This window comes from Papio anubis, chromosome 6, assembly GCF_008728515.1.
Source record: "Papio anubis isolate 15944 chromosome 6, Panubis1.0, whole genome shotgun sequence".
NCBI lineage: Eukaryota > Metazoa > Chordata > Mammalia > Primates > Cercopithecidae > Papio > Papio anubis.
Genome location: NC_044981.1, coordinates 41,626,923 through 41,653,191, shown reverse-complemented (window position 1 = coordinate 41,653,191; position 26,269 = coordinate 41,626,923). Strand labels below are relative to the sequence as shown.

At 49.6% G+C, this 26,269-nt stretch overlaps 2 protein-coding genes across 7 annotated transcripts in view; one reads left to right on the top strand and one right to left on the bottom strand.

The window, feature by feature from the left end:
- Window positions 1-602: 602 nt before the first annotated feature.
- DNPH1 (2'-deoxynucleoside 5'-phosphate N-hydrolase 1) lies at window positions 603-5,474 on the top strand. Its single transcript, XM_009205223.3, has 4 exons — window positions 603-1,864; window positions 4,700-4,768; window positions 4,952-5,062; window positions 5,221-5,474. The coding sequence occupies exons 1-4, from the start codon at window positions 1,669-1,671 to the stop codon at window positions 5,367-5,369; spliced, it is 525 nt and encodes a 174-aa protein (XP_009203487.1). The 5' UTR covers window positions 603-1,668; the 3' UTR covers window positions 5,370-5,474.
- Window positions 5,475-6,414: 940 nt separating this feature from the next.
- CUL9 (cullin 9) overlaps window positions 6,415-26,269 on the bottom strand; it is a 44,105-nt gene continuing 24,250 nt past the window's right edge. For 3 of the 6 annotated variants that reach the window (XM_021937309.2, XM_021937311.2, XM_021937312.2), the window contains 17 exons: window positions 25,551-25,779; window positions 25,276-25,465; window positions 17,746-17,891; window positions 17,473-17,602; window positions 17,119-17,318; window positions 15,710-15,957; window positions 14,534-14,879; window positions 10,397-10,537; window positions 10,086-10,250; window positions 9,676-9,839; window positions 9,235-9,328; window positions 8,625-8,699; window positions 8,374-8,484; window positions 8,119-8,236; window positions 7,618-7,751; window positions 6,838-6,911; window positions 6,415-6,756 (listed from right to left, as the gene is read on the bottom strand). In XM_021937309.2, the coding sequence (XP_021793001.1) occupies window positions 6,561-6,756; window positions 6,838-6,911; window positions 7,618-7,751; window positions 8,119-8,236; window positions 8,374-8,484; window positions 8,625-8,699; window positions 9,235-9,328; window positions 9,676-9,839; window positions 10,086-10,250; window positions 10,397-10,537; window positions 14,534-14,879; window positions 15,710-15,957; window positions 17,119-17,318; window positions 17,473-17,602; window positions 17,746-17,891; window positions 25,276-25,465; window positions 25,551-25,779 (2,761 nt within the window). In that variant the 3' untranslated portion in view covers window positions 6,415-6,560. Of the gene's footprint in view, window positions 6,757-6,837; window positions 6,912-7,617; window positions 7,752-8,118; window positions 8,237-8,373; window positions 8,485-8,624; window positions 8,723-9,234; window positions 9,329-9,675; window positions 9,840-10,085; window positions 10,251-10,396; window positions 10,538-14,533; window positions 14,880-15,709; window positions 15,958-17,118; window positions 17,319-17,472; window positions 17,603-17,745; window positions 17,892-25,275; window positions 25,466-25,550; window positions 25,780-26,269 lie in introns of those variants that run through there. The other 3 variants (XM_021937310.2, XR_002521556.1, XR_002521557.1) reach the window with 3 other exon arrangements.

The window sequence follows — 26,269 nt, the reverse complement described above, 5'->3', positions numbered from 1 at the left end:
TCCCAGAGTGCTGGGATTACAGGCGTGAGCCACAGTGCTTGGCCAATTTTTTTTTTTTTAATTAGCTCAGCATGGTGGTATGTGCCTGTAGTCCTAGCTACTCAGGAAGCTGAGGTGGGAGGATTCCTTGAACCCACGAGTTTGGGGCTACAGTGAGCAATGATCGTGAGACTGCAGTGAGCAATGATTGTGCCTCTGCACTCCAGTGTGGGCGACAGGCACCTTGTCCCAAAAAATAATAAATAAATAAAGTTTTAAAAAACTCCATCTTGGCCGGGCGCGGTGGCTCAAGCCTGTAATCCCAGCACTTTGGGAGGCCGAGACGGGCGGATCACGAGGTCAGGAGATCGAGACCATCCTGGCTAACATGGTGAAACCCCGTCTCTACTAAAAAATACAAAAAACTAGCCGGGCGAGGTGGCGGGCGCCTGTGGTCCCAGCTACTCGGGAGGCTGAGGCAGGAGAATGGCGTAAACCCGGGAGGCGGAGCTTGCAGTGAGCTGAGATCCGGCCACTGCACTCCAGCCTGGGCGACAGCACCAGACTCCGTCTCAAAAAAAAAAAAATAAATAAAAAACTCCATCTTACATTTCAAAAGGCATCAAGCCAACAGGGTCCAGATGTTCACCTAACCAACGGAGACAACACCCAACCAGATAAAGGCATCGCCCTTTACTATAAGTCCTCCATAAAATGAGCAGGACTTAAGCAGCTAGACACCGCCACCTTAACAGACTGAGTCTTGCTATCACTTGTGACCAGCACCTGGTGTCTGCCTCTGAAGGCTCTGCTCAAATCAAGGACTGTTCCTTGCAAGCCCTTGACGACTATCCCCATCAGGCCAGGACTCTGTCCATAACACTCTCCTTGGACTGGTTCGTTAACCCCTTTTCTCTTGATGTTAAATGTTCCTGTGTTTGATGTGAAATTTTCATCTGTAACATTTATATCCTTATATCCTTACATATAATACTATGTGTGGTTTGCAAGACAGTCTGACCTGTGGAGTGGCTCCAGCCTGCATGCCCACGGCTCTGACTACCAAGTGAACAGGTGGTCTTAAGAAGAACTGCCTTCTTGGGAACTCCATGTGGTGCTTAACTTTTGTGATTGAAATAGCATCAATAAAAACCCGACCTTATGGGTAGACACAAAGGTGGGTGGACCTGGTTCTGTATGACGTTGGGCAGCTCGGGACATGGGGAGACCTGTTAGGAGGCTGCGGAGAGCCAGGAGGAGGCTTAGACCATGGTAGTGGCCCTGTAGGTGGTCGTGGGATTTCAGATTTAGAAGGAGGAATCTACACGAGTTGCCAATGGATGGGACGCAGAGTTTGAGAGAAAGGGAACGATCCAGATGACTCCGAGGGTCTTGGGCCTGAGCAGCTGGGAGGATGCAACTGGGAAAGACGGCGGGGAGGCGGGGAGCAGAAGCTGGTGAGGTAGGGAAGTTCTGCTTGGACAAGGTCAAGTTAAGGTGCGTATTAGGCATCCGAACGTCAAGTCCCGGAAGGGTGTGTTTCAGAGAGGGTCCCGGTTGGATCCTCCCAGTTCGTCTTCCCCATTCCACAGGTGTGGACTCAGCAGCCGATCTCTGCGCTGGGCCGGGCGGGGTCACGTGGCCGCAGGCTGGCGCCCCCTGGCGCGGGAGAGCGCGGGCGGCTGGGGAATGGCTGCTGCCAGGGTGCGGGGGCGCAGCAAGAGTGGGGAGCTGGGGGAGTCTGGCCGCCCGGCCCTGTACTTCTGCGGGAGCATTCGCGGCGGACGCGAGGACAGGACGCTGTACGAGCGGATCGTGTCTCGGCTGCGGCGATTCGGAACAGTGCTCACCGAGCACGTGGCGGCCGCCGAGCTGGGCGCGCGCGGTGAGGCCCTGGGGACGCGGGCTGCGGGGACGCGGGCGGGAGCCTGGCTGGGCTGGCGGGGTCCCGGCCTGATACCGCGGCAGCTGCGCTCCCGGTGCCAGGAGCCCGCCCTCCTACCCCGGTGCTCCATCCAGCGCCCCAGTCCGAGAAGGAAACTGGCCGGGGCTCGGACTGCGTGGGTCCCAGCAAGCCTGCGAGTGTGAGGCATTCTCAGCATTATCTTGACCTTTGGTTCCTTCTTGGAGAACTCTGTCTTCAGCTGCTTTCAGAGCGTTTGTAGGGTGCAACAGAAAGAAGGTGGATTGGGCTGCTTTGCCTGGGCTCAGTTCCCACTTCACCCGCTGGAATCTTTTCCACCACCCAACACGAAAGGTATCCTCCTGCCTCCCCACCAAGTTTTTATTTGTTTTGTTTTGTTTTTGAGACGGAATCTCACTCTGTCGCCCAGGCTGGAGTGCAGTTGAACGATCTCCTCCCGGGTTTAAGCGATTCTCTTGCCTCAGCCTCCCGAGTAGCTGGGACTACAGGAACGCACCACCACACCCGGCTACTTTTTGTACTTTTAGTAGAGACGGGGTTTCACCATATTGGACAGGCTCGTTTCGAAGTCCTGACCTCAGGTGATCCGCCCTCCTCAGCTTCCCAAAGTGCTGGGATTACAGGCATGAGCCACCGCCCAGCGCCTGCCTCTCCTTTTTCTGTGAAGACATCAGCACTCTCTTAGACCCGGCTGACCCCAGTTCTCGCTATTACTCTCACGTTTTTGTTTTGTTGATACAAGGGCCTCTCTGCCGCCTAGGCTGGAGTGCAGTGGTGTGATCATAGCTCACTGCAGCCTCGGCCTCCTAGACTCACGATCCTCCAGCCTCAGCCTCCTATTAGCAAGGGCTGCAGGGGCATGACACCATGCCTGGCTAATTTTCAAAATTTTTCTGTAGAGATCAGGAGTCTCACTGTGTTACCCAGTCTGGTCCTGACCTCCGAGCCTCAAGTGATCCTCCTGCCTCGGGCCTTCTGAAGTGCTAGCACTATAGGTGTGAGCCCCCACGCTGGCCTCATGTTCTCTTTCAGGCTGTTATTGTGTTCTGCTCCTGGCTGCTGGGTTTTTCTTTTTCCTTTTTTCTATTTATTTATTTATTTGGAAACAGTCTTGTTCCATTACCCATGCTGGAGTGCAGTGGCAAAATCTCAGCTCACTGCCAACCTCTGCCTCCCAGGTTTGAGTGATCCTCCCACCTCAGCCTCCCAAGTAGCTGGGACTACAGGTGTGCGCCACCACACCTGGTTAATTTCTGTATTTTTATAGGGACGGGATTTTGCCATGTTGGCCAGGCTGGTCTTGAACTCCTAAGCCCAAGTGATCTGCCTGCCTTGGCCTCCCAAAGTGTTGGGATTACAGACATGAGCCACTGAGTCTGGCTGGATTTCTCTAAAGCATACTTTGATGTGCTGGTCTGGAATCTTGCAGGTCCTTCTAGTTTGAAAATTGTGTCTTGAATGCTTGTGCTTCTGCTAAGAAAACCTTAAGTGGTTTCCACTTACCCTACCCAAGAGCAGACCCACAATTTGTGGGACCTCATGCAGTTCTGGGAGACCTCTTTAAAAAGACAAAACTCACAATACAAAGTTGCTGATGGTTTGGAAAGGGCCTGTGCAAGTGGAGGACCCTGAAGCTTATAGCTCATTAGTTCATGGTATATCCAGACTGCCTGGTGGCTCTCCAGGTCTTTAGTGTTATCTGAGGGAGCCTGTTAAAAATGCAGGTTCTGATCATCTGGGATAAAGCCTTCGAATCTGTACTTTCTTTTCCCCCCCAAGACAACAGTCTTGCTGTGTCGCCTAGGCTGGAGTGCAGTGGAGTGATCTCCGCTCACTGCAACCTCCACCTCCCAGGTTCAAGCAATTCTCCTGCCTCAGCCTCCCAAGTAGCTGGTATTACAGGTACCTGCCACCACGCCTGGCTAATTTTTTAATTTTTAGTAGAGATGGGGTTTCACCATGTTGGCCAGACTGGTCTCGAACTCCTGACCTTGTGAGCCTACTGCCTTGGCCTCCCAAAGTGCCAGGATTACAGGCGTGAGCCACTGCACCCGGCCCGAATCTGTACTTTTTTTTTTTTTTTTTTTTTTTTTTGAGACAGAGTTTTGCTCTTTGCCCAGGCTGGAGTGCAGTGGTGTAATCTCGGCTCATTGCAACCTCCGCCTCCTGGGTTCAAATGATTCTCCTGCTCCAGCCTCCCGAGTTGCTGGGATTACAGGTGTGCACCACCATGCCCAGCTAATTTTTCTATGTTTAGTAGAGACGGGGTTTCACCATGTTGACCAGGCTGGTCTTGAACTCCTGACCTCAAGTGATCCACCCGCTTCAGCCTCCCAAAGTGCTGGGATTGCAGGCATGAGCCACCATGCCCGGCCCTGGAATCTGTACTTCTAACAAGCTTCCCAGTGGTCCTAACCTGATGTGGTGGGCTGAGCCTCACCGTCCTGGAAGATAACATTTAATCAAGCTAGGACCTGAGATCCCTACCTTCTGGGCCCAGGATGCCTCTCCTACTTTTGGCTAAGTGCCCATGCACCTTTCCCTAATCATTCTCATGTGCTGCCCATGTTCTCATTTGGCCCTAATCACACACATCCCACCTTGCACAGGGCTGAATTTTTCTTTTTGTGGCTATTTCATTTCCTCGCTGCTTTGACGAGATCGTCATGTTGGGTCAGGTCATCTAGCACAAGGCTCTCGCCCTCCCTAAGCAGAGTGGGTATAGACATGCAAGGGCATAGGAGTTACGAGGAGCCAGCATGAGGCATGTCCCTGACCAGCTTTCCCTCAACACAGGGGAAGAGGCTGCTGGGGGTGACAGGCTCATCCATGAGCGGGACCTGGCGTGGCTGCAGCAGGCAGATGGTGAGTGGCGCTCCCTCCTTCCAGCACCTAACTCCTCTGGAGTGCTGGGTTCCCCTGGACATCCCAGCCTCCACACCTAGAAGGGACTCCCAGAGTTCCCTCCTCACCACAGCCACATCGCCATCTTCCTTATGAACCCCAAGTGCCCCCAATGCTGAGGCTTCCTCTCGTCTTTCTTCCCAGTGGTCGTGGCAGAAGTGACACAGCCATCCCTGGGTGTAGGCTACGAGCTGGGCCGGGCTGTGGCCTTCAACAAGCGGATCCTATGCCTGTTCCGCCCGCAGTCTGGCCGTGGTGAGCACCCCAAGCCTCCCTCCTGGCTTTCTGTGGACCCAGCCCTCAGCTCCTTCCCTGGTGGGCTCTGAGCACCGAGCCTCCCTCAACAGGGAAGGGGGAAGGGAGCTGTGAGGGTGGGGATGGGAGGCAGCTCCACCTTTCCCTGCTCTTTCCAGTGCTTTCGGCCATGATCCGGGGAGCAGCAGATGGCTCTCGGTTCCAGGTGTGGGACTATGAGGAGGGAGAGGTGGAGGCGCTGCTGGATCGATACTTCGAGGCTGATCCTCCAGGGCAGGTGGCTGCCTCCCCTGACCCACTCACTTGACTTAATCTCACTTTCTTAAATTCTTCTGTTCTCAGACACTGCTCTAAGTACCATTCCTTCCTCTTAGCCCCAGGAGCAAATTAAAAGGTACAGTTAAAATCCTAACTTTCTGTCTGAGTCCTGCCACACTTCACTTCAAGATAGATGCTTTAGAAATCTCTAGGCCGAGAGGAGGAAAACTCCAAATGCCCTCAAGCCCCTTCCTCCCCAGGAACACTTAAGAATTGGGAGGAGGGTCGGGCGTGGTGGCTCACGCCTGTGATCCTAGTACTTTGGGAGGTTGAAGTGGGCGGATCACAAGCAGGAGATCGAGACCATCCTGGCTAACACGGTAAAACCCCGTCTCTACTAAAAATGCAAAAAATTAGCCAGGCGTGGTGGCGGGTGCCTGTAGTCCCAGCTATTCGGGAGGCTGAGGCAGGAGAATGGCGTGAACCCACGAGGTGGAGCTTGCAGTGAGCCAAGAGTTGGGAGGAAAGGCTGGGTGCAGTGGCTCACGCCTGTAATCCCAACACTTTGAGAGGCCGAGGCGGGCGGATCACGTGAGCTCAAGAGTTTGAGACCAGCCTGGCCAACATGGGAAACCCCATCTCTACTAAAAATACAAAAATTAGATGGGCATGGTGATGCATGGCTGTAATCCCAGCTACTCAGGAGGCTGAGGCAGGAGAATCGCTTGAACCCGGGAGGCGGAGGCTGCAGTGAGCCAAGATCAAGCCATTGCGCTCCAGCCTGGGGGACAAAAGCAAAACTCCATCTCAGAACCAAAAAAAAAAAAAGAGTTGGGAGGAAGGTTGTTCCTGGGGGTGGCCACCCCGCTCTGTCTCCTCTGAACTGGGCTGGGGCTGCACCTGGCCCTTTCCATGCCAACCTTCACTTCCCTTTATCAGCTTAGGTCAGATGAGTCTGCTCTGAGCCTTCTCGGAGGATAGAAGAGTCCAGAGGTCTAAAGGAAACAGTAAAGATTAGGGGTGTGGGTGGATGTGGGGCCAGGGCAGTGGCAACTGATTGGCCCCCGGTGAAGCTGTCAGCCTGCTCCGAGACGTGTGTGAGAAAGAGGCCTTTATTCAATAAACAGAAAGAGGCACTGCAGACGCTGGGAATCCCCTCCCCATGACAAACAGGGGCAGCTCCTGCCCCCGCAGCCCCGTGACTCTGGGGCGGCTCTAGGTGTTTCCTGCATTTGCCCCCTCAGTCATAGGCCTCATCTTCATCCTCCTCCTCATCACCAAAGAAGAAAGTCTCTTGGTCCAGGTTCTCAGACTCATCATAGGAGAAGCTGTCATTGTCCAGCTCCTCATCAAACTCATCCTGCTGCCACTCGGGCACATCATCCTCATCGTCTTCCTCCTCCTCTTCCGCCTCTGGCCCTGAGGAGGTCTGGGGCCTAGGGAAAGCCACCACACTCAGCCCGGAGGAGGCTGCCATGTCCCACTGCCTCCTCCATGGCTCTACCCACCCCACTTACTGACTGCTGGGCACGTTGGGTCCTTTTGTCTCCCAGGCCTCTACTGATGGACTCTGAAGACCAACCCGGAAATCCTGGTGAGCAGACAGAAGGATTTGGGAAGTAGGAGGTAGAGGGCATGGGGCCTTTGGACCCAGCATTCCTGCCACTGATGCTCTGTGAGGGTCAAGCTCTTGCTAGGACTCCTCCCCTCCCAGCACAGCACTTCATGAACCACTGACTTTGTGAGTTCACTCACAGATGGTCTCCAGAGATACGGGGTACCAGGGTGAGGCACACCACCCTGTGCTTAAAGAGCTTACAGAATCTATGTATGTCTTTTCTGCCCACGTGACTTACTAGTCAGTAAGCAACCAGAGGACAGGATTCAGTTTAGACTCAGCATCAGTGCATTAGAGCTGGAGAGAGCCTGGGAGAGCCCTTGCTCCAGTGACCCCAATCCCCTGATGCCCACTCCTAGGATTTCAAATCCATATCTGGGAAGTATAGTCTGGAAAAGTTCCCCAAGTGATTCTGATAGGCACCTGACCAAATACCCTTGATGTGGGCTAGCCAACTCCTTTATTTTGTAGGAATCCCCAGGAGGTGAAGTGATAGGGTCCAGCAGCATCAGGCAGGTTGGCCTAGGAGCCAGGATGTGCACCCAGGTCTCCTAACATCCATTCACCCACTTTGCTGCCTTTCCTTCTGGACTCGCCCCAGGGCAGGGGCTGTGCTGGGACAGGAGGACCACAACTCCCGCAGAACGCAGGAGCAGAAGGGGTCTGGGCCAGGGAGTACCTGGGCGGAATGCTGCAGGATGGCAAGCAGCCTCTCCTGGATCCGTCGGAGCAGCTCCATGCCCGTGCTGAGGCAGTCAGCCCGCAGGAGTCGCAGGGAGGAGGCCAGGTCTCTGCACCGCAGCAGGGTCTCCTCTGCAGAGGGAGCAGACAGAGAGGCTCCCTCCCTTCTCATTCTCATCCATTCTTTCCTCCAACAAACACCTATGGAACATCTACCAAGCGCCAGGTGCAGCTCTAGACATTCTCATGAAGCTCCCTAGGGGAGCAGGGTAGAGACCGGAAACCAAGAAACATCCGCAAACATCTGCGCCCTTGGGCACCTTACAATGGAGGCTTTCGACCTGAACTTTAACAGCCAGGCAGTGAGAAGGCCGTGAAGAATGAAGAGGAAGAGGAGAGAGGGAAGGTGGGGCTGCGGCTTGACCTGTTTGGGAGGGGCTGGGCTGTGCAGCAGAGGGGAGGAGGCAGGAGGAGGGCCTGGCTGGCAGGGGTGGCTCACCCAGGAGGATCTGCAGGGCATTGGTGTGCAACTCCAGGTTCTCCGTCTGCTGCTCCACCACGTCCATGTACTCTGCGTCCTGGCTGTAGAAGCTGTACACGCAGGCATAGGCCAGCACCTGCAAGGGCTCCCGTCAGCTCTCCCGCCTGCCCTCTCCTCATTCCCTTCATCCAGGCAAGTCCCATGAAAGCAGCCAAGCTCCCCAGACCCCTTTGGCACACCCCTCCCCTGCCCTCCTCCCCCACCCACTACCACCTTCCGAGCCTGCTCCAGTCCCTGGCAGGCATCATTGAGGAAGGTGAAGGATCTGGGCGGGGGCACTTCATGGATGGCAGACACCCGGTTCCGCAAGTTCACAGCAAATTCCTGTGTGGAGGAAGGTGTATCAGCACCAGCACAGGTGGCGTGGCACCACCTGCCTGGTCAGACCTTCAGCCCACCCGCCTCCACCCCGCCACCCCACCCTGCTTCTGCAGGCATCTACCCGCTGTTTCCTCCCGGCTCACCCGCGCCTGGTGATGGAAAGTGCACCTCTCGTTATAGTCCTGAAACCGCTTCTCCTGGCGAGCTGCCTTGCTTACCTAGCAAGGATATGTTGAGTGGGCTATTGGGTGTTTTGTTTGGACAGGAAGGAGTTAATAAGTGGAAAAGCCAACATTCATGGAGGCCTTTCTATACCTCCCCTGGTTATCTTCATTCAGTCCTTAAGACTGTGTGGGGTAGGTCATATTATTCACCCCTTTTGCAGAGGCTGTTGAGGTTTGGAGAAGCAAATGAACTTGCTCAAAGCCACATGCTAAGCAGCACAGCCAGGCTCTGACTGCAGGGTCCCTGCTCTTTCCTGCTCTGCCCTGCTGCCTCCTGAGAGTGTCTGGCCCTCCCCAGCCTTTCTGTAGCCACCTCGGTATGAGAAGTCCTGTTCTGGAGCTGAAGTTCCCTATGAACAGACTTTCCAGCATCTGCAGGCCCAGGTGGCTGTCTTCCCTGCACTGAGCCTCTGTCCCAACAGCCAGAACGCTGCACTGTGCACGGAGCCTGGTCTGCCCAGGACCTGGTAACAGCACCCCTCCCCAACGGCTCTGGGTCTCTGCCCTCCCCCAGTGCCCAACGCCTTACCATGGCAGAGCAGTTGTAATAGTCTTTGTGATTTGGCTTCCAGGACTTGAGGCAGCGCCAGCAGAATCCATGGTTACATTTGGCACAGGTCATGCTATGGAGGAAGCTGGCTGGTCAGGGACTCCTGCCTCTGGGCAGGGGCGTGCCAGGAATGCCAAGGGCCCAGATGCACCGCTGCTGATGCTGTGGCCTCTGCTCCTGCCCTGATAAGTCTCCTTAGTCATACCCAGCCCTGCTGAATGCACCCCTGCTCAGTGTGGACTTACGAGTGGGAAAAGGAACGTTAAGATCCAGGAAGCCACTGTGGAGGCTGCCACATGAGGGGCGGCTGAGGAACCACCCTCTTTTGCTGAGCTTTACACTAAGCCCGTTCCTCCCTCCTTCTGCCAGGTTTCCTCCTTCCCCTTGCCCTCTGGCTCCCCACAGTACCCCCCTTCTTACTGCAGGCACCCCTCGTTCTTCTCGATGGGAGCCTGACAGCTGGGACAGCGCTTGGAGATGAGCTTGGCCAGGTGCTTGCTCTGTGCCTCCACGCTCATGCCGTCATAGTAGCCGCCATCATCAACCCACTGAGACATGTGGCCACAGCTAGCAGGGTAGTGTGCCTAGGGCAAGAGGGCGTGGTAGGGACACAGCTAAGTCCCGAGGACAGCACGGCTGGTGTGCACAGGAGAGGGGGGAGCAGGCACAGGTCACATTTGGAGGGCTCCAGGAAGAGGAACAGGGCTCAACTGGGAGGCAGAGGCTGAGGAAGGACAAGTCACAGTCTGTGTGTGTGGCAGGGAGGGGGTCTTAAGCAGGGAAGGAGTGTGAATCCTTGCTCAGGGTCAGGGCCAGTGTGGGACTCCCACCTCAGGGAAGCTACAGTTGAAGCAGGAGGCCCAGCCACACTTGGAGCAGGTGGTCCCACAGCCCAGGCCCTGGCGGCACAGGATGCGGTCGCAGCCCTGGGGGTTGGTGCACCAGGTCAGGTTGGAGCAGCTCTCCACATAGCCACGCAGGAGCGCCTTCTCATACTGTGGAGACGCAGGTGCCACAAGGTGAGGGTATGGCTCTCCAGGATGCCACACCTCCAGGCCCCCAGACCCCGTAGCTCGGCCCACTCCCTGGGGCACACTCCTTTGGCTCTGCACTGGAGCCTCTCTCAGACGAGAGAGGATACCTTGGAGATGACCTCTGGCGAGGAGACGATGGCACGAATGAAGGCTCCGGTGGGCTGGGCGGGGCAGTCGGCAATGGGGCAGGTGCAATTCAAAACAAGGTTCTGCTCTATCCGAGTTGTCAGGTACTCATTCCAGCAAGACTGGGAGGGACAAAAGGAGGGGCTGCTCAGAGACAGTGTGGGAGCAGCACAGGGGGAGTGTCCTGGTAACTAAGGTAGCATCCCTCCTTCCCTTCCCCTCCACTACAACGTGGAAGCCCAGAGACAAGCCTGCCTCTACATCAAACAATGCTGACTCCTCTCTCCGGCTTCACTGAGACTGGCCCAAATTACAGTTGTCTTTGAGGATGGGGTAGGCTGTGTATTTGCCTAATCATAATTACTATTGGGATGGACACGGAGAGAATGGGTAAAAATAATCAAGAAAAAGGAGAATGATTCAAATTCTAAGAAAGATATGCAGAGAGCAGGAAGGTCCGAGAGAAAGGAGGCCTGGGAAATGGGTCGCCTGGGTGGCTGACAACACAGCTCTGGTCTCTCCTCCCAACTCCAGTGGCTTATCTCCAATAACTGTCTGGATGCTCCTGTCTCCGACTCACGTCTCCAACAGACCCAGCCTCTTCTCTGCAAAACTGACTTGCCCATTGCGTTTCCCCCAAACCCTGATCAACTTGCACCACCGTCCCCCTCGTCACCAGTGTCGGAACCTTCATATCGTTCTCTTGCTCCCATGTCACTCCCCCATCCTAAATCAGGCCATTATCCCCTCATCCCTAAACCACTGTGAGAGCCTGTTCTGATCCATGGTCTCCTCTCCCGGTCTCTCCCCACACCATCCATTTGGTCTATGCACGAGCAGCCGTCACAGCCGTCTGAGCCTCCTACAATACTCCATGAACGACCCCTGCCTCTCACACTGCCTATGGCCATGCTTTCCAAAATGATGGGTCTAAACCCTCAGGAGACCGTGTGTCTGTCATATCAAAGCTGCAGCATAAATGTGAAGCACCTAACTAGATCGTTTTTACTCAAAGTACCAGACCAAAGTAAACAAAACCCTTTCTGCATTGAAACAAACCCAGACAAGGCTGGGAAATTGAATGCAAATTCTTGCATTTTTGAGATAGAACAGGGAAAATTTTCTCTGAATTCAGATCCTACTCTTATAGGCACACTGGTGCCTCAGGATCCCCCTCTGACCTGGCATCTCAGTCTGGGGACCCCCAGCCGCTCTCATGACTATTGTCCAACCCAAGTGGTGGGGCTCACCCTGGGAGCTGTCCTGCTGCTTCTCTTGCATTGCTGCTGTGCCGCTCAGCTGTGACTAATGCTGCACGGGCTCCTCCTCAGCAGGGGCTTTTCAATCAGCCTGTTCATCTGCCTGGTTTTCAGGCCCCTTGTCTGTCTGTCTGTCTGTCTCTCTCTCTCTCTCTCTTTTTTTAGACAGGGTCTCGCTTTGTCACCCACACTGGAGGATAGTGGCACAATCATGGCTCACCGCAGCCTCAATCTCCTGGACTCAAGCAATCCTCCCACCTCAGCCTCCTGAGTAGGTAGGACTATAGGTGTGCACCACCATGCCTGGGTACATTTTTTTTCTATTTTTTGTATTGACAGGGTCTTGCTATGTTGTCTAGGCTGGTCTCAAACTCCTGCGACCCCCCATCTCTATATCTCTACAAGCTTGGTACCCTTTCTCTGCTTCTTTCTCCTTGGGTAAGGCCTGCCAGGCCTCTCCGCTTCATTCCAAATTCAAAAATCCACTGTCTACCTGCCAGTTCCACACAGGTGTCCAACAAGAAGCTCAAATTTCACAGGGCCACAACAGAGTAAAGACGACACATGCCATCCACCCAGATGCTCAAGTCAAAAGCACAGGAACCATCCTTGATTCCCCTCTCTGAAGCCCCTAAATCTAACCCCACCAAATCCCATCAGCTTCACTTCCAAATGTGTCCCAATCTGCCCTCTCTCATCGCCACTGCCCCTAGTCCAAACTACCACCATCTCTTGCCTCTAGTACGACAGTCACCAAATGGGCATCTCTGCTTCCACTCTTGCTCCATCCAAGCCTTTTCTCCATATAACAGCAGAAGCAATCTTTTAAAAACTGTAGGGCCAGGCGCAGTGGCTCAAGCCTGTAATCCCAGCACTTTGGGAGGCCGAGGCGGATAGATCACGAGGTCAGGAGATCGAGACCATCCTGGCTAACACTGTGAAACCCCGTCTCTACTAAAAATACAAAAAATTAGCTGGGTATGGTGGCAGGCACCTATAGTCCCAGCTACTCAGGAGGCTGAGGCAGAAGAATCGCTTGAACCTAGGAGGCGGAAGTTGCAGTGAGCTGAGATCGCGCCCCTGCACGCTAGCCTGGGTGACAGAGTGAGACTCCATCTCAAAAAATAATAATAAAATAAAAATAAATAAATAAATAAATAAAATATAAATATAAACCAGATCATATCACTATTCTGCTTAAACCCACCATGGCTTCTCATAAAATAAAATCCACTATCAGGCTGGGTGTGGTGGCTTATGCCTGTAATTCCAGCACTTTGGGAGATCAAGACGGGAGGATTGCTTGAGACTACCAAAATTCAAATCCTGACCTTTGGCAAATTACTTTACCTCCAAGTGTCTCCCTCTGTCATGAAAAATGGCAGTAACAAAAATACCTACCTCATATAACTAGTATGAGAATTAAGTAAAATAATGCATGTAAACAGCACAATGCCTGGCTCAGAGTGAGCTCCCATCAATATTATTAGCTCTCTGGTCATTTCTTGCTGGGATTTTTTTCAATATCTCATTTAGCACCCAGTGCTACACACATAAGTCCATGAGAAATATTTGTTGAATGAAAAAATGGAAGTGTAAAGGAAATAATTAAGAACCTGGGGAAAAGGGAGCATAAGCAACTATGTGAGAGGAGGAGCCAGAAGCAGAGCCAAAGGGAAAGAGAAAAGGAGAATACACACACACACACAGGCATGCATGTGCACACAAGCATATGCAGACACGTCTATCACCCACTACTGGGGAAACGCTGTTGGGAGAAGCAGCTGGAATTCATGGCAACCAGGAGTGCCCCTCCTGCTAAGCTGATGTGTTTGGGCTTGGCACCAGTTCTAAAGAGCTGTGAGGCAGGGAATATCGGACTCGGTGCTCCAGGTTCTCTGTACCTCAGCCCCACTTTTTTTTACTTTTGAAGATGACTCACTCCCCATCTGCAAGCTTCTCTGTGTCCGCTGTACAGAAGCAAGCCTATACAGCAAGAAGACCCTACGGCAGGGTCTCACTCTGTCCTCCAGGCTGGAGTGCAGTGGTGAGATATCGGCTCACTGCAGCCTCCGCCTCCCAGGCTCAGGTGATCCTCCCACCTCAGCCTCCCGAGTAGCTGAGACTATAGGTGTGCACCACCATGCCCAGCTTATTTTTGTGTTTTTTGTAGAGACGAGGTCTTGCCGTGTTGCCCAGGCTGGTCTCGAACTCCTGAGCTCAAGCAATCTGCCCACATCGGCCTCCCAAAGTAAGGTGATTACAGGCGTGCACACTACCTCACCAGGCCCATTTAAAAAAAATTTTTTGTATTAAGTGAGAGTGTATGATAAAAGTAGTGATAGTGCCCTGAGATGAGGGGACTTAAATGGTGATAAGGGCAACCACAAACTAGAGTTATCGCCAATCTACTAACACTTTTGCAAACACTTCACAAAGTGCCTTGACATCTATTTTACACATATATCTCTTATTCTAACTTGGCTGACAATGGGAATCCCGTGAGGATGCTTTAAAACTTCCTCCAGATTTCTCACCTCCAGAGATTCTGATTTAATTAGTCTGAGGTATTGTCTGGGCATTAAGACTTATAAAAGCTTCCAGTGATTATAATATGAAGCTGAGCTGGAGAACCATTGATACATATCGCTAGATCCTAACCACCACCCTTTAGAGTGTCAAGGCAGGTGGTACCATTTACAGATGATAAAACTAGTTTAAGAGGGACTAAGAGACTAAATCCGCTATTGCCCCAGTGATGAAAATGGCAGTGCTGGGCTAGAACCCAAGAATTCCCAAGGAATTTTGTTAGGGTAGGGCAGAAAGCCAGGGGCAGGAGCAATGCTGGCGGGGCCTCACCTTACAGCAATAGTGCATGCAGCAGAGAGAGGGCAAGTCGTCGTCACACCCCAGAGGGCTCACGCAGACAGGGCAGTGGTCAGGCCGTGCGGGTACAGCCTGGGCCTGGGGTACGCACAGCCCAGCTGCCAGCAGCAGTGGCTCAGGGTCCTCACTGTAGCTCTGCAGCAGCTGTTCGGCGCCCCAGTGGCAATGAGCCAAAAGGTGCTGAGCGACATCTGGCTCTAAGTTCAGAGTCTCCTGCACCTGACACACCGTCTGCTTCATCAACCCTTCCACTTCCTGGGGGCTCATGGTGCGGCCTGCAGGCAACTGTAGAGATGCCAGGGTAGCCACAGCTTCTGGGCTTGTGGGGAGGGAAGAAACAGAAGTCAGTATTCCTGCCCTGTTATCCAGCCTACTAACTGAACCCCACCTGGCCCCCAGCTCCCTACTTGAGCATACTTGCTCGCTTGCCTAACCAGCCTCAGGATAACCACCCAAACCAACCGTCAGAGTAGGTCCTCCACAGAAGCACTTGTAAATGTCAGGGTGGGGCTGGCTGTTGCAATGACTGGGGAAAAATAGGTATCTAGGGGTCAGGGTGCTAAAAGACCAATAGCTGATGGGACAGTCCCACTGTAGGTCTCACCCCAAATGGTGGCAGCACCTGTAGTGAGAACAGCAATCTCCATCCTTACTGCTCAAGTGTGGTCTGTGGACCAGCAGCACAGGCATCACAGAGAGCTCTGCTGTTAAATCTGCATTTTAACACTAGCTCCTTGTTGAGGTTTGAGAAAGATTACTCGAGATAATTCACTTTACACATGATGCAAACAGCATGATACAAAAAGCAGGGCCATAACAGCTTCTAAAGAACATTAAAAAGCTTTAGGGGTGCTGGCTGATTAGTGAAATCCTATGGCAAATTCCTCTGTAGAACAAACTTCCTGAAAGTTTGTATATTTAACTGAGTAGAGTACATAGTTAGCAATCAATACATATTTGCAGGCCCCAGTTGGAAAGGGGTGGTGGTGCTGGGAGGGTCAATAAAAACTATCAAAGTTAGGGAAATAATAGGGATAGGGAAAAGGGGATTAGACAAAGAAAGAAGGGAAGTGTTTCTCCACAAGGGATATTGGTTTTGGCATGACAACCTCTCCCACCTCACTGCAAGGGGTCAGGTGGGGTGGCTACCTAGGCTTGGAGGTTTTGCTCTGGCTGCCACAGAAAGGGACATCTGCCTGACCCCGGCAGGGCCCCATGGGCTCTGGAGCAGCATACATCAGGATCTGGGGCTGGTCATCACGCCGTTTCACGTAGCCCTGGCCTAAGAGGTGCAGGATGCAAGAGAGGACATCTGTACTGGTACAGGCCACGCCCCCAGCAACAGTGTGGCCCAGGGTTCCAGGAGGATTTGGACCCTTCTGCCAGGCCTCCAGCACCTGGATAGGAGGAAAGAAACAATAAGGCCACTTTTACCTAGGAAGTAGGCTGCTGGGCTCAATGCCCAGCTCTGCCACTTATTCCCCCGCCTCTTTTTTTTTTAAGAGACAGTCTTGCTCTGTCACCCAGGCCAGGGTGCAGTGGCATGATCATAGCTCACTGCACCCTCAAACTCTGGACTCAAGTGATCCTCCCACATGAGCCACGGTGTCTGGCGGCTCTGCCACTTACTAGCTGTGTGATTGTAGATTAGTTACTAAGTTTCTCTCTCTCTCTCTTTTTTTTCCAACAGAGTCTCGTTCTGTTGCCCAGGCTGGAGTGCAGTGGCACCATCTCTCACTGCAACCTCTGCCTCCTGGATTCTCCTGCCTCAGCCTCCCAAGTAGCTGGGACTACAGGTGTGCACCACCACACCCAGCTAATTTTTGTACTTTTAGTAGAGATGGGGTTTCACCATGTTGGCCAGACTGGTCACGAATTCCTGACCTCAAGTGATCCACCCACCTCAGCCTCCCAAAGTGCTAGGATTACAGGCGTGAGCCACAGCGCCTGGCCACTACTAAGTTTCTCATACTTCACTGTTCTTATCTGTCAAATGAAATAAAATAACATTTATAGGATTGTTGTGAGGATTAAATGATGACTTTTTTTCTTTTTGAGACAGAGTCTTGCTCTGTTGCCCAGGCTGGAGTACAGTGGCACAATCTTGGCTCACCTCCACCTCCACCTCCTGGGTTCAAGCGATTCTCATGCCTTGGCCTCCCAAGTAGCTGGGATTACAGGCATGTGCCACCATGCCCAGCTAATTTTTATATTTTTGGTAGACACAGGGTTTCGTCTTGTTGGCCAAGCTGGTCTCAAACTCCTGGCCTCAAGTGATCCGCCCGCCTTGGCCTCCCAAAGTGCTGGGATTACAGATATGAGCCACTGTGCCTGGCTGGATTAAATGACTTAATCATGCAAACTCTTAGAATAGGGCCTGGCACATGGTAAACACTCATGCCTTATCTTTATCTCCTATCTGTTCTGTCAGGCACAGAAAACCCAGATGGAAATGTCACCCTACAGAAGTCTTATATTGAAAGAGTTCACTGTGTTCATCCCCAATCCCAAGCATGATTCCCTCCCTCCCCCAACTTCATGGTCCCCTCTCTGCCTACCAGACAAACCAGCTGATCAATGTGGAGGCCCTTTTCCCCATGGGCTTTGAGAATACGAACAAGAAGACAGCTCAAGAGATTCCTCTTCTGTTCCAGGGTTCGGCCCTCATCCTTCTCTACGTTCAGGTATGCCTGGGGAGGTATCAGCCACAGGGCCTCCCCACTGCGCTGGCGCCCAGGCTCATGAAGCCGCAGCACACCTGGAACCCACTCCCAGTCAGGTACCGGAGGAGGCAGAGGGACAGATGAATGGGGACTAAGATGACCCCATTCTCACCCCTACTACAGTCCCTCCATCCTGAGGGCGACCCCCTGACCAGCAGCAGAGGCTCAGCCCGGTCCCCAGTGACCTACCCCTGTGTGGAAAGTCCTGGCCCTCATGCAGGGTCAAAGGGCCATTCCCCGAGGTGAGGGGCACGAGTGCCTGGAGCAGCAGCTCTGGGGAGAGGGCAGAATCCTTCAGCAAGGTCTCTACTGACACCTCCTGATGAGGAGAAATGCCCAGTCAGTAGTCAAAGGAAAGAAAAGAAGAGGGGAGGAAGGATGAAAGGAGGAACAGGGTTTAGGAGGAGAAGAGCGACAGACAAGGTGGCAGAGAAGACAGAGAGAGGCTAAGGGCTGAAGCACCTCTGTATGATTGAAATTCAGCAGCAGCCACATCTGCACGGTGGACACATGCAGTGTCTGGTTCCCAAACTGCAGCTCAGCCCGGCCCAGCCACGTCCACTGCAGTCGCCGATGTGGTCCCATGTCCAGGACTGGATGGTTCTGACCTAGGCAAGTGTCAAGGAGAAGGGTGGAGACACGGAATGGGCGAAACGAGGGGTTTAGGGGTTGAGGTGTCAAGCTTTGCTCCTGCTAGTCCCTGCGGGGAGGAGGGTCCCAGCATTTTCAGACAGATACCTTGTCAAGCTTCCAGATCTCAGCCTTCTCTGCGCTTGCCTCCCTGGTGAGCCACAGGTAACTAGGAGCCCATCTCTAGACCCAGAGCCTAGCCCTGAGCCAGGCAGGTTCCATGCAAAAACACCAGAGAGAAAGCACTTGCATTCTGCCCTCAAGGAGCTCACAGTTTTAAAGACCCACTAAGCTGGATCTCTTCCTCCTCCTGTTTCACAGCTCAGGCAGGGTGAGCTTGAGACATCTGTTCATACTGGAAAGCAAGGAAGCTGTCAAAGGGGGAGTATTAAAGGGACCAACAGCCTACCTGAGAGATGCTCTCTGACCAAAGACGGGACAATTAGAGCATCAAAAAAAAAAAAAAAAAAAAAAAAATCTGCAATGTGTGATGGAACCACATAAAATATTTTAAAATCTATGAGTTCATAATGATATATTTTTAAAAGACCCCATTGGTTATATTTAAAACATACTAGAGAACCAACACATTATTTTTAAAACTAGTTAAAAATAATTGGAAGAGGAAACCATCAAGCCTTTCCTGAATAAACCGGACTTCAGGGTAAATAAACAGTTGGTGAAAGGAAGTTTCTCTTGAAAGCATTCCAGCTAATACATGAAGAAGGAATGACAGAACTAGATATAACTATTTCATAACCCCTAATGAAATGATAGACCTAAGCAATGGTAGAAACGCCTGCCTGGTGAAAAGCTGATGGAAAATTACATGTAATGTATAGACATGACTGACACACTGAAATCCGTTGATTCTTCTCAACATCACAAAGGGAGACAGGCTGAACCTGCCTCCTGGTGGAAGGACACATACCACCACTGAAGCGTTCTTGCCCGAGAAATCAAACCCAAATCTGGATAAGCCTCTACACCTACAAATCAGTTTTCAGGAAATAAAGGAGACAGAGAAATATGCTTGAAGACACCATGTGAATGCAATCAGGAAAATCCAGCCTGTGAATGAATAACCCACTTTCCTCCAGAAATAACTGCAAGGAGGATAAAACGGGAGATGGAAACCTATAGAGTAAGGGAGATGTAAGATAATGCAACCAAATGCAATGCATGGACCTTGTTTGGATCCTCACTAAACAAAATAACTAACAAAAAACTCCAAGGCAATCAGGGAAATATGAGCAATGACTGTATACTTGATACAAATTGCAAATTTCTAAATATTTGATAATTGTAGTATCCTTTTCTTAAAAAAAAAAAAAAGAAAGAGCACTTATCTTTTAAATTTTGGGGGGGGAATAGATGGGAGTACAGATTGAAGCAAGATTGGCCATGAGCTGATATATGTTGGAGTTTAGTCTGTCTACATTTGTATATGCTTGAAATTTATAATACAAAGACTTTTTAAATGAGGGTGAAAATAACCCTTCTCAGACAAATAAAAAAACTGGTAGGGTTTTCCACCAAACTCCTCAATGAAGACACCTTTTTTTTTTTTTGAGACGGAGTTTTACTCTGTCCCCCAGACTGGAGTGCAGTGACATGATCTCGGCTCACTGCAACCTCCGCCTCCCAGGTTCAAGCAATTCTCCTGCCTCAGTCTCCCGAGTGGCTGGGATTACAGGCGTGTACCACCATGCCTGGCTAATTTTTGTATTTTGAGTAGAGACAGGGTTTTGCCATCTTGGCCAGGCTGGTCTCAAACTCCTGACCTCAGGTGATCTGCCTGCCTCAGCCTCCCAAAGTGCTGGGATTACAGGCATCAGCCACCATGGCCGGCCTGAAGGCACTTCTAGCAGATGTATTTTAAAAAGAAGAAGGATCAAGAGGCAAAGGAAATGGTGGCTAAAGCAATTGGCATGGTGGCAAATGTAAATATCCCTGAATAAATCATAATAATGACAATGTTGGAGGTTAAAAAAAGATAATTCTAAAATATGGAACAACAGTAATAAGTAATATGGGAATTAGAGCTGGAGTTAAGATTTTCTAAGATCCTTTTATTGTTCAGAAAGGTAGGAAGTGATATTAGCTAATCAAGGATACAGGTTAAAAATACAAGGGTATTCAATTATAAAAATAGAATGCCTAAGTTCTAAAACTGATATAGACAAAAAATAAAATTTTTAAAAACGATCAATCAATCCAAAAGAAGAAAAAAGACAGCACAAAAACCTAGGGTAGAATCATATGTACATAGGTGCTCAATTTATTCTTCTTTAAATACAAGAAGAGTAAACAAAAACACAAAATAAGAAGTTAGAAACAGCCAATTAATTAATGAATAATAAATGAATTCATTATGAGTTTATTATTTATGAATTTATTACGAATTTGTTACTCATAATGGGCTAAAATTGACATCTTAAAAAGAGATTGTCAGGTTGAACAAAAAACAAATTCTAGGTTTTTATAAGACATGTGCCTAAAACACTAAGGGTATGGCAAAGTTAAAAGCAAAACAATCCCAGGGGAAATTCTAACAAAAGTAGAATACTGGCATGATTTTAAAGTATCTTCCCTGACAGACCGCTCATTAATTATAGCAAGGAGAAAAAATATTAACTATATGAGTGGAGAAAGCAAACAACCTCTTGGCCAGGTTGACAAAATTAACCTCATAAAGAAGGGGCAGATGAAAACTGTGTGCTTCAGGGTGTAAAGCCTTGAGAAGTACATGCCTGCCACATACTTAATATTTTGCCTGGGAATGCATAACCTGAATCTAATCATGAAGAAATATACCAACTTAAAATGAGGAACCATTTTTAAAAAGTAGGCCAGGAATGTGGCTCACGCCTGTAGTCCCAGACTTTGGGAGTCCAAGGTGGGCAGTTTACAAGGTCAGGAGTTCGAGACTGGACTGGCCAATATGGTGAAACTCCATCTCTACCAAAAATACAAAAATTATCCGGGTGTGGTGGTGGGCACCTATAATCCCAGCTACTCAGGAGGCTGAGGCAGGAGAACTGCTTGAGCCCAGGAGGCGGAGGTTGCAGTGAGCTGAGATTGCACCATTGTACTCCAGCCTGGGCAACAGAGCAAGACTCCATCTCCAAAATAAATAAATAAATAAATAAATAAATAAATAAATAAAAATATAAAAGGGGTCGGACGCGGTGGCTCATGCCTGTAATCCCAGCACTTTGGGAGGCCAAGGCAGGCAGACCATGAGGTCAGGAGTTTGAGAACGGCCTGGCCAATATGGTGAAACCTTGTCTCTACTAAAAGTACAAAAAAATTAGCCATGCGTGGTGGCGTGCGCCTGTGGTCCCAGTTGCTCTGGAGGCTGAGGCAGAAGAACCACTTGAACCCAGGAGGCAGAGGTTGCAATAAGCTGGGATCGTGCCACTGCACTCCAATCTGGGCGACAGAGCAAGGCTCTGTCTCAAAACAAACAAACAAACAAAAAAGTAAAAGGACCGTATTCTCCAGAAATGTCAGTGTCATAAAAGGCAAAGGATGGCGGATGGGGAACTATTCCAGACTAAAGGAGACTAAAGAGACATGCCAACTAAATGGTACAGGTGATACTAGACTGATCCCTTCCCGGACAAAAAAATGAAGTCATAGAAGACATGATGGGTCAGTTGAAACAATTAGAATGGCCAGGCGCGGTGGCTCACGCCTGTAATCCCAGCACTTTGGGAGGCTGAGGCGGGCAGATCACGAGGTCAGGAGATCGAGACCATCCTAACATGGTGAAAACCCCATCTCTACCAAAAATACAGAAACAAAATTAGCTGGGCGTGGTGGCGGGCACCTGTAGTCCCAGCTACTCGGGAGGCTGAGGTGGGAGAATGGCGTGAACCTGGGAGGTGGAGCTTGCAGTGAGCCGAGATCACGCCACTGCACTCCAGCCTGGGCTACAGAGTGATACTCTGTCTCCAAAAAAGAAAAGAAAAGAAAAGAAAAGAAAAATTAGAATATGGAGGCTGGGCGCGGTGGCTCATGTCTGTAATCCCAGCACTTTGGGAGGCTGAGGCAGGAGTTTGAGGCCAGCCTGGCCAACATGGTGAAACTCCGTCTCTACTAAAAGCACAAAAATTAGCCAGGCGTGGTGGTGGGTGCCTGTAATCCCCGCTACTCAGGAGCCTCAGGCAGCAGAATCACTTGAACTTGGGAGGCGAAGGTTGCAGTGAGCTGAGATAGCACTACTGCACTCCAGCCTGGGGGACAGAGTGAGACTCCGTCTCAAAAAAAAAAAAAAAAATAGAATATGGAAAATAGATCACAATACTTATACCAGAGTTAAATTTTTGAAATTGATAAATGAACTGTGGTTATATAAGAGAAGACCTTTATTCTTAGGAAATATGTACTAAAGTACTTAGGGGCAAAGGGCCAGCATATACGCAATTTATTCTCAAAGGTTCAGAAAAATAAAAGTCTCTCTATACATACATATATACACACATATACACAAACAAAGGGCAAATGGTAAAAGCAAACGTTAACAAAATGTTAACAAAAGGTAAACTTGGATAAAGAGTATGTAGGTATTCTTTGTATTATTCTTGTAATTTTTCTGTAAATTTGAAATTATTTCCAAAGAAATTTTTTTAAGTAAAGGAATAAGCCAGGTGCGGTATACACAGAAATATACACGAAGAAAAAAAATCTGAACCTGATGAAACCTCTAGATCTAACTTTCATTATTAAAAAGTTTAAGGAAGCCAGGTACGGTGGCTCACACCTGTAATCCCAGCACTTTGGGAGGCTGAGGCGGGAGGATCGCTTGAGTCCAGGAGTTCGAGATCAGCCTGGCCAACATGGCAAAACTGTGTTTCTACAAAAAATACAAAAATTAGCTGGGAGTGGTGGTGCACAGCTATAGTCCCAGCTACTTGGGAGACTGAGATGGGAGAATCACTTGAGCCTGGGAGGCGGAGGTTGCAGTGAGCCACCCGAGATCGTCACACTGCACTCCAGCCTGGGTGACAGAGTGACACCCCCTCTCAAAAAATACAAGTAAAAGGACAAATTGCATACTTTGAATGGTTAAAATGGCAAATATTATGCTAGTTATATTTTACCACAATTTAAAAAAAAGGTATGCAAAAGATTAAGAACTTCTCTCCATGCAAAAACAAAAAGCTAAAAATAGAAAAAGATAAACTGGAAAGACAACCAAAGAAAGTTGGTATACTATTAATACCAGAAAAAAACAGACTTCTAGACAAAAAGCTTTATTAGAAAGAAAGTCACTTCATAATAATGTTTCATTGACTCTGGAATTTCTAAACCTGCATGGTCCATCATAGTAGCCATCAGCCACATGTAACTATTTAAATTTAAACTGATGATGACTGAGCGCAGTGGCTCACGCCTGTAATCCCAGCAATTTGGGAGGCCAAGGCAGCTGGATCACCTGAGGCCAGGAGTTCGAGACTAGTCTGGCCAACATGGTGAAAGCTCGTCTCTACTAAAAATGCAAAAATTAGCCGGGCATAGTGGTGCACACCTGTAATCCCAGCTAATCAGGAGGCTGAGTGAGGTAGGAGAATCGCTTGAATCCAGGATGCGGAGGTTGCAGTGAGCCAAGATCAAGCCATTGTATTCCAGCCTGGGTGAGAGAGCGAGACTCTCTCTGTCTCAAAAAAATTAAAATAAAATAAAATAATAAACTGATTACAATTAAATGAAATTATTTAGTTCATCGGTTATATTAGCCACATTCCAAGTACTTAATTTCCATCAATGACTATCATACTGAATAGTGCAGAAAATAATTTTTCCATCATTGTAGAAAGTTCTACTGGATGGCACTGTTAAACTATTTTAACCTTCTAACAAAATAGCCAAAAAATATATATACAGTAAAACCAGTATGATTAGCAATTTTGAAAAATTCACCATCATAGTGGTAATTTTAGCACACCTCTCTCAGTAGTAGATCAAGTAGACAAAAACTACTAACTTTACAGAAGATGTAAACAAAACAATTAACAAGGTCAATTTGGTGAAATATGTAGAATCCAGTTAAGAATACACATTCTTCTTAATCACACATGAAACAGGTAAAATATGACCATCTACTAGGCCATAAAGAAGTCTCAATAAACTGCAAAGATTCAGAATCATAGAAACCATGCTCTTTGGCCACAGGGGAATGAGGGTAGAAATATAAAACAAAAAAATAACTGAAGAAAAACTTGTTTGGAAATTAAAAATATATTCTTCTGAAAAACAAAATAAAGAAAAAATAATAGAAATTTAAAAATTCTTAGAACTAAACAATAATAAAAATAATACATAATAAAAACTTATGGAACATCCCAAATGTCCATCAACAGCAGAAAGGGTAAATACATCCATACAATGGAATATGACTCAGCAAAAGATATGAATAAACGAATGATACCCCTGACAACTTGGATCACTCCCACGGACAGTATGTTTCGTGAAAGACATCAGACACAGCAGAATACTGTATGATTCCATTTACATGATGTTCAAATACAGGCACAAATCTATGGTGATAAAGGTTAAAAATAATGATTTCTCCTGGAAGAAGACATTGACCGGAAAGGGGGCGTGAAGGAGAGAGCCTTCCACAGTGCTGGAAATGTTCTATATCTTGATGGGGGTGTGAAGGAGGTAGATACATGGGTGTATATTAATATAATAATTTATGAAGCCTTATAATTAAGAATTGTGTACTTTACTGAATACTAGTTATATCCCAATCTGAAAAATCTTTTTGGCCAGGCACAGTGGCTCACCGAGGTGGGTAGATCACCTGAGGTCAGGAGTTCGAGAGCAGCCTGGCTAACATGGTGAAACCCCGTCTCTACTAAAAATACACAAATAGCCGGGTGTGGTGGTACACGCCTGTAGTCCCAGCTACTCGGGAGGTTGAGACAGGAGAATCACCTGAACCCAGGAGGCAGAGGCTGCAGTGAGCCAAGATCACACCACTGCACTCCAGTCTGGATGACAGAGTGAGACTTCATCTCAGAAAAAAAAAAAGAAAAATCTTTTAAAACTTTATAGGATGCCACTAAAGCAGTATTGAGGGGAAATGAAGTCTTAAAAACTTTTATTTGGAAAAAAGTCTGAAAAGACTAAAAATCAATGTTAGAAAAAGAAAACAGAACAAATTCATAGAAAGTCAAAGGAACTGATGAGAGCAGAAATTAATGAAACGACAACCCATGCTTTCTCATCCCTCCGCAGGAGCTGATATTTTTCTTCATATCTATATCCTGTCCAAAGGTCCTCTCCTCTTCCTTTCTTGCCACCCCCAGTCTCACCCCGATCTCCAATTTCCTCTCCCTAGTTCCTCACTCTGGCTGTAGAAACTGGAGAAACGGTCAAGGGCATCACAGAATTCTGTGGGAAGGCACTTTCTGGGATGGTACAGGTAGCAGAGTGGGGAGACCGGCCAGCAGCGTGGTGACAGGACCAGTATAGAAATGGCTGGACTTGGATCTTCAATAAATAATTCTTTCTCAGCTTCCTCTTCCTCCTCTTCCTCCTGAAGGACATAAGGATTTCAAGGGCCCTTGGGCTCCCTTCTTTGGTCTAGTCTTCTCTCACTCTCCTATTCTCCCTGCTCTTACCTCCTCTTCCTCTAGTCTCTTTTCCTCCTCGTCTTCCTGCTCCAAGAACAACTTGTCAAGCCGCTGGAGCTGGAAGAGGTGGAACTGGCGCTGTAGCTCCTCAGAGGTACTCAGGCTCTGCAGCATCAGCTGGGGGAGGCGGTTGGGAAAACAGAGGCCAATCTCCTCCAGCACGGCCCCCTCCAGCCAGCTCGAGCCAAAGCTCAGGAGACGGTCCGCCATATAATGCCTGCAGCACACACAGCCCGGGCCAAGCCTCAGTGTGGGTGGCAGCATGGCCCAGCCTCCCCCTCGAGAATGTAGGTCCCTCGGTCCCTCTGCCTGAGTCACACACCCTACCTCACCTCTTCTCTCCCACTCCCTTTCCACCAATGCATGACCACCTCCACTTTTTTCTTTTTTTTTTTTTGAGACAAAGTCTCGCTCTTGTCACCCAGGCTGAAATGCAATGACGCAGTCTTGGCTCACTGTAACCTCCACCTCCCGGGTTCAAGCAATTCACCTGCCTTACCCTCCCGAGTAGCTGGGATTACAGGTGCCCGCCACCACGCCACCACTCCTGGCTAATTTTTGTACTTTTAGGAGAGACAGGGTTTCACTATGTTGGTCAGGCTGATCTTGAACTCCTGACCTCAGGTGATGTGCCCACCTCGGCCTCCCAGAGTGCTGGGATTACACGCGTGAGCCACCGCACCTGGCCAGCCATCTACATCTTTCTC

What these genes read in the sequence shown, in the direction of transcription:
- DNPH1 (XM_009205223.3), top strand. Translation starts at nt 1,669, where the DNA reads ATGGCTGCTGCCAGGGTGCGGGGGCGCAGCAAGAGTGGGGAGCTGGGG. An exon ending in GTGGCTGCAGCAGGCAGATG is followed by an intron (nt 4,769 to 4,951) that starts GTGAGTGGCGCT and finishes CTTTCTTCCCAG; the next exon opens with TGGTCGTGGCAGAAGTGACA. An exon ending in CCGCCCGCAGTCTGGCCGTG is followed by an intron (nt 5,063 to 5,220) that starts GTGAGCACCCCA and finishes TGCTCTTTCCAG; the next exon opens with TGCTTTCGGCCATGATCCGG.